Source organism: Monopterus albus, unplaced genomic scaffold, assembly GCF_001952655.1.
Source record: "Monopterus albus unplaced genomic scaffold, M_albus_1.0 scaffold227.1, whole genome shotgun sequence".
Classification (NCBI taxonomy): Eukaryota; Metazoa; Chordata; class Actinopteri; order Synbranchiformes; family Synbranchidae; genus Monopterus; species Monopterus albus.
In genome coordinates, this window is record NW_018128107.1 from 207,034 (window position 1) to 212,865 (window position 5,832).

Consider the following 5,832-nt stretch of genomic DNA (forward strand, 5'->3'; position numbering starts at 1 on the left):
CCTCAGCATTCCCCCGGAGGAGCTGGAGGAAGTGTCTGGAGAGAGGGAAGTCTGGGCATCTTTGCTTAGACTGCTGCCCCCGCGACCCGGTCCCGGATAAGCAGAGGAAAATGGATGGATGGATGGATAATAATGTCTGCTAGTTTGACATGGGCTGGATAATGCAAGTTTAACTGTGACAAATATTTAAAGACAAGTCTTAATGATCACTTTCTTTGGCTCAAATATTCAGCAACCCCTGACAATAAGATAAGTAAATTAAATATGGCAGTAGAGGGCCTGCACTCTCTCTCACACATTGCCCTGGTGGATATTAAGCTCTATTTACTACACTTAGAGGAATCGCTTTATATTATGCTAATGAGTATAACAAGCCACTGGCCTCTGATTTGCCTTTCCCTATTAACTGGAATAAAAATCCCAGAGACATTATTAACATCAGTTTGCTGAGCCACTGAACTACCTGCAGTCAAAGGAAATATCCCTAAGCCAGCTGAGATGGCCTTACAGTTTAGTGAGGCATGGTGAAAGACCTCACACATCTGAGTGTATGTGTGTGCCTGCACCTGAGCAGCACATGAGCTTTCAGTCGAGCCATTTTAATCAAGCAGCACAATTCTACTTATACATAGATATTGTGTATAATACATAGATTTATGTATTAGGTATTTAACTCATGATTGCACAAGAAAAGAAACCAAACAATTTAAGAAAGAGAGAGCAAGATAATGAGCTTCAAACTTTACTCTGTACTTTACTTGCTTGTCTGAGGGATTTAGAACTCAGATTCAGCAACTGGGAACTTGTTGAGAGGAGAGGTAAACAAAGATGGATAGATAATATGCAAGGTTCCTCATCCTCTTGTGTTGTTTTGAAGTATTTCTCTTTGAAAAGTCAGAACGGACAGCTCATGCAGCCTGATGCAAGAACATGGCAATGTCTTCAGCTTTTCAGATAACACTAGTGAGCAAATATGACGGGTGACCAGTCATGAATGCTATCTGGATCCAACTTCACAGCCAGGTTCAGTGTTTTCAGTCTAATAAAAAAAGTGCTTTAAAAGAAAATGCCTGAACAAAATCTTGTGTGCTATATTCAGCATCTTCTGTATCTGACCCAAAGGTTGTTTTTGTCAGTAACTGACTGGAAAAGGGGGAGAACTCTCTTTTCAATAAACACTATCTGCACAGGAACATAATACAATACTAGAATCCATAAATTTGACTTTTGTTTGTGAAATGTGATGCAGAACCTCTCAGCGCCATTTTGATAAGCACATGTGAACTCTCTTATGCTGAAATTCCACTATCAAAACACAGAAGCCCCTGACAGGCGTTACCCAATTTGACACATTTCAGTCGGTTCCTATAATGGAAAAACCCATTTAGTGATAAATGAGAGTAGATTCTGCTTCCACAGAGGAAGGTGATATTATTAATAAACATGTTAATCACTTTCATTTGAAATTTAGATCACATCATCACAGAATTACAAAAGCACATTCATCTAGAGAGGCAGTCTTCTGAGATGTCAGCTACATACAAACCCACTACAAAACATTATGGTAGATGGGACTGATATGCAATCTTAAAAATTCTGAATCCACATCAATGGGACACGCACACCTGCCAATTTACCTACAGATTTCTGGCCATGGCAGTGAACAATGCAATTCATTAATACTGTATCTCCTTATAAAGCACAAGTACAATGCATACAAACAGAACTGATGATAATACAAGAGGATGAGGAACCTCTTATATTATCTATTCATCATGCACAAGTGCATAATAATCAAATCAAATTTATAAGAAAAAAATTCCATTACCTCATGCTTGTAGTGTATATGGTTTTGGAAATAAAACAAATTCATTTAACTGTTGCAAACCTCAAAAAAGCCTTAAAATACAGTGCCTTGCAAACACACTTAAATCTATGAACATGATAAAGCCAGATGCTTAATGATCATTCCCATGTTTTATTTAGCCATATTTTCAAACTATACCTGCGTATATTTAACTGAGATAAAGTAGTGGAAAAGTACCTGTGATGAGCTGCATTTGGTGTGGAACTTGTTCTGTCCTTTACCAGACCAATAGCCAAACTATCATCAGTATAGCCACCCAGCTCTCCTGTCACCCAGTCAGGCAGATCTGTGTTGCTGTGCTCCACAGACCGACCACTCAGTGGCTCATCAAAGTAGATGGACTACAAATTAAAATTCAAAGATAGCAGAGAGTTAACTGAGCATATATGCAACACATTGCAATGATATTTTATGAGTTGCAGCTACTTGGGCTGCCTCAAAAAATGTTCCAAAACTTGACTAGGAGAGCATTTTGATGTTTTTCTACTACAGATGAAGGTGTAAATGTATGAAACAAGTAAATTGTATCACTACTAGGTGGCATTACAACACTTATAACTTGATGAATTCTTACCATATAGGTAGGAAGTGTCTTGAGGTTACCAGGCTCTGGTTTGCTGGTGAATGGCGCTTCCAGGACCCCTCTTTTCAGCATGTGAAGGAGCAAACGAGCATACAGGTTGCGGTTCTTACGATCTAACAGACCTGAACCACACGTGGTTGGGTCACACAGCTTCTTTATCCATGTGGCACATCGTTGGCGCTCTGACAACATAGGGAGAGTGAAGGACAGTGGAAATGATGCTATGCTTATATATATATTCTTGAAGCAGCACAAAACCGAGTCAGCAATTTTCCAGTGATGTTTATTCATGATTAATTAAACGCGTTTAATAAAATTAACCAAGATTAAATGAAATCCCACCTGTCTTGTTGGGGTGTTTAAGAACATATGGCTTCATGTCCAACAGGAAATGGTCAAACTCTGTGTCCAGTCTCTCCCATGAATCCTCATATTTGCTCATGGTATCCTGAGGGATGACTAAATTGTTATAACGGCTAGTAATAAGCAACTTCAAGTTAACTAACGTCACTCTATTAACAAGCGTTGTCTACATAATGTACTAGATTAGCTAGCGGACGTTACAAGGAGTGCTTGTAGCTGACCTAAGTATTCACAGAGTGCAGACCGTGTTGAGACAAGGTAACATCGTGTCATGTAATGATGGCATGACATGTCATAACAACTACCTAATAGCTCTATCTAACGGTGCTAACAAACTAGCTAGAGAATTAGTTGACAGTCTGATACTGGGCAAACATGTAGCAAATAGCGTTAGCCGAGCCGCGACAGACCCGTCTAATAATGCTCGCAGTGCAGCAATGGTTCTCACAGGCTTTTATTAAGAGACCAATGGCACGCTGAAACACTCGTTATTTTTGGAAATGTATAATATGGACAAAAAAAGCGATTTACCTTGAGCACTGATTTCGCCGCTCAAAATGGTTCAAAACTTTGTCGTGCTAACTTTACGCCACATCCGTTTTCTGTAGCGTCTACTTGTTGCCATGGAAACGCATCTTCCTTTATTTCCCTTACATTTTATTAGCCTCCATTGTCTGTTTTTGCCGTTTAGTTTTTCTGATCGTATTCCTGCACATTTTTATACGCTAATTTTGTTCGTGCTTTTAAATGGCTATGTTTCATTTAAAAAACGCTTTTTAATTGCCCTGGCTTAAACGAAAAAAATTAGTTCAACTCTTAGTCTGATCAAAATTAAATGTTGACACATAGAGCATCTATTTCAGCTATTTCACAGTAGCCTATCGGGTGTGTGAGTCGTGTATGATGGACCTGCAGTGTAGTCCACAGGATGGCGCACAGCACTTTCAGTTTGTGATACGGTCAGCAATGGAGGAATATGTTACCTTCAAGTGCTCCTCGTATATATACCTCTTCCAGTATTTTGGTATAATTGGACAGATCTAACAACAAAATCAGCGGGTGCTATTATTAAATAATAGTTGCAAAAACAAATGTATTCAGCCATAGCTAAACTATAATTGATTTAGAATTGCATCATTCAAATTTCTTTTCATTTGCTGCTTTAAAGTGCCTTAGATTTTGTGTTAGTTATTTATCTACTTTACATTTCATTTGTATTGTGTGGCATTCATGTGGATGGCACAGTAAGAATTTCATTGTACAGGGAAACGTGTTTCCGTACTGTGCATATGACAATAAACACTTTGACTTTGACTTATGAAGCACTTTTTCATCCAGTTCCTTTCTATCACTATTCACTTTCTCTTGCTGGTAGCCTACATATAACACAGGTAGTCTACAGATGATAATGCCAACACACTTAGGCCTTTGTCTAAAAGATGATCCAGTCAGTTGACCATTATGATGAGTGACCTGCTTGCCTCACCACTTTTTGCATGTATGCCTGCACATCTTTTATATGAAATGATATACAACCTAGGAGCGCATGTCTGTACAGCGATAGTGCTCAGGTAAGGATCCCTTTTCACTTGATGTCATTAAAACTCAAAATGTTAAAATTATTTTTGCAACAAAATATCCTGACCTATAGTTTACACATGGAGAACATAAGTGGACGCGCCCCTTCATGTGCTCAGGATTCCCACAGTATCCAAAGGCACCCTTCGTCGACGTCACTTTGAATGAAAAAGAAGCGCTCAGCGTGGTCCAGGCACTGGGGAGGCATGCGGGACGGGCTTTCAAGCAGCACTTGTTAAGGGCTGTGAAGAGACGAGGACTTCAGAAATCGGTTGGGACGGGACGAAGTTGTGGCTGTGTAGTTTTTTTTTTTGTTTCATTATGGCTGACCATCTTTTGCATTACAATGATTCCGCTGGGGTTGGGAACCGATTCGCCCGCCAAGGTGCTTTGCGGCAGAAAAATGTGCATGAAGTGAAAAACCATAAATTTATTGCGAGGTTTTTCAAGCAGCCGACGTTTTGCAGCCATTGTACAGACTTCATATGGTAAGCATTTCTAAATGTCAGTTTAGACAGCTGATGCAGGCAGGATTTCAGTCACATAGGCTACTGACCCAGGTGTTATGGCACAATGTTTTTCCCATACATGTGGTGAACGGCAACCAATGCAATGCTGTGCAAGTTTGTTTACACTTGTGTTCTACATGCAAGTTTGTAAATACTGTAGTTGCCCTGTAAACTGTGCATCGTTTTATAGGTTTAATTTCCACAACTCAACAAGCGCATTTCTTAGTATTGTCAGACTTGTACTTTAGCGAGCTGTTTAAGCAAAGACTTGAAGTTAAAATTTGATTTAATTGACGCTAATGTTGCAAAATAAGCAACTATTTTGCTAACATAGTCTTTTGTTGCAGGGGATTTGGAAAACAAGGATTTCAATGCCAAGGTAAGTGACTTGCATTAGTTTTTTCCAGCTAGAAGCATAAAGGTAGTCTATCAATGTGTCTTGAGGGAATCATTTGCTTGACCCAAAGGACAAACCCAGCATAACTTCTGTTGTGATTAAGGTCCTATGCTTTACACTGAAAGCAGGAGTGTGCCACACTTCTAGTTCATTATGCCGTTTTATTCACACAGTTCTGTGGTGCAGTTGAATCTGGCTTAACCTACTTCATTAAAAACCTTTGCTGTTATAATATTTGAAAGTTCCACGGCCATTGTCATTCCAGATCTTGAAATTAGAAACAGTAAATACTCCACATTTAAATGTTTATTTCACAGGGCATGACAGTCTGCAACCACAAAAGCAGGGGTTGTTTGAAACATAACCTTTACTTGGACCCATAAGTGTCTTTGGGACCATTTGGTTCTAGAAGACAAATTAGGCACATTTCAGTGAAGAATGGTTTCTCTTAACTATTCAGAGGCTTCAGCTTGAAGTGGTAGCCATACCTTTCGTGGTTCTTATCACCCTTATAGGCAGGTGATTGGCTTGTTGC

At 39.4% G+C, this 5,832-nt stretch overlaps 2 protein-coding genes across 7 annotated transcripts in view; one reads left to right on the forward strand and one right to left on the reverse strand.

The window, feature by feature from the left end:
* Nucleotides 1–3,802, reverse strand: part of cep112 (centrosomal protein 112) — a 99,012-nt gene extending 95,210 nt beyond the window's left edge. For 3 of the 4 annotated variants that reach the window (XM_020619847.1, XM_020619848.1, XM_020619845.1), the window contains exons 1-4: nucleotides 3,345–3,706; nucleotides 2,793–2,898; nucleotides 2,442–2,632; nucleotides 2,045–2,208 (exon numbers count right to left, since the gene is read on the reverse strand). In XM_020619847.1, the coding sequence (XP_020475503.1) occupies nucleotides 2,045–2,208; nucleotides 2,442–2,632; nucleotides 2,793–2,892 (455 nt within the window). In that variant the 5' untranslated portion in view covers nucleotides 2,893–2,898; nucleotides 3,345–3,706. The other variant, XM_020619846.1, reaches the window with a different exon arrangement.
* Nucleotides 3,040–5,832, forward strand: part of prkcab (protein kinase C, alpha, b) — a 93,454-nt gene continuing 90,661 nt past the window's right edge. For 2 of the 3 annotated variants that reach the window (XM_020619849.1, XM_020619851.1), the window contains exons 1-2: nucleotides 4,526–4,879; nucleotides 5,248–5,279. In XM_020619849.1, the coding sequence (XP_020475505.1) occupies nucleotides 4,713–4,879; nucleotides 5,248–5,279 (199 nt within the window). In that variant the 5' untranslated portion in view covers nucleotides 4,526–4,712. Of the gene's footprint in view, nucleotides 3,072–4,525; nucleotides 4,880–5,247; nucleotides 5,280–5,832 lie in introns of those variants that run through there. The other variant, XM_020619852.1, reaches the window with a different exon arrangement.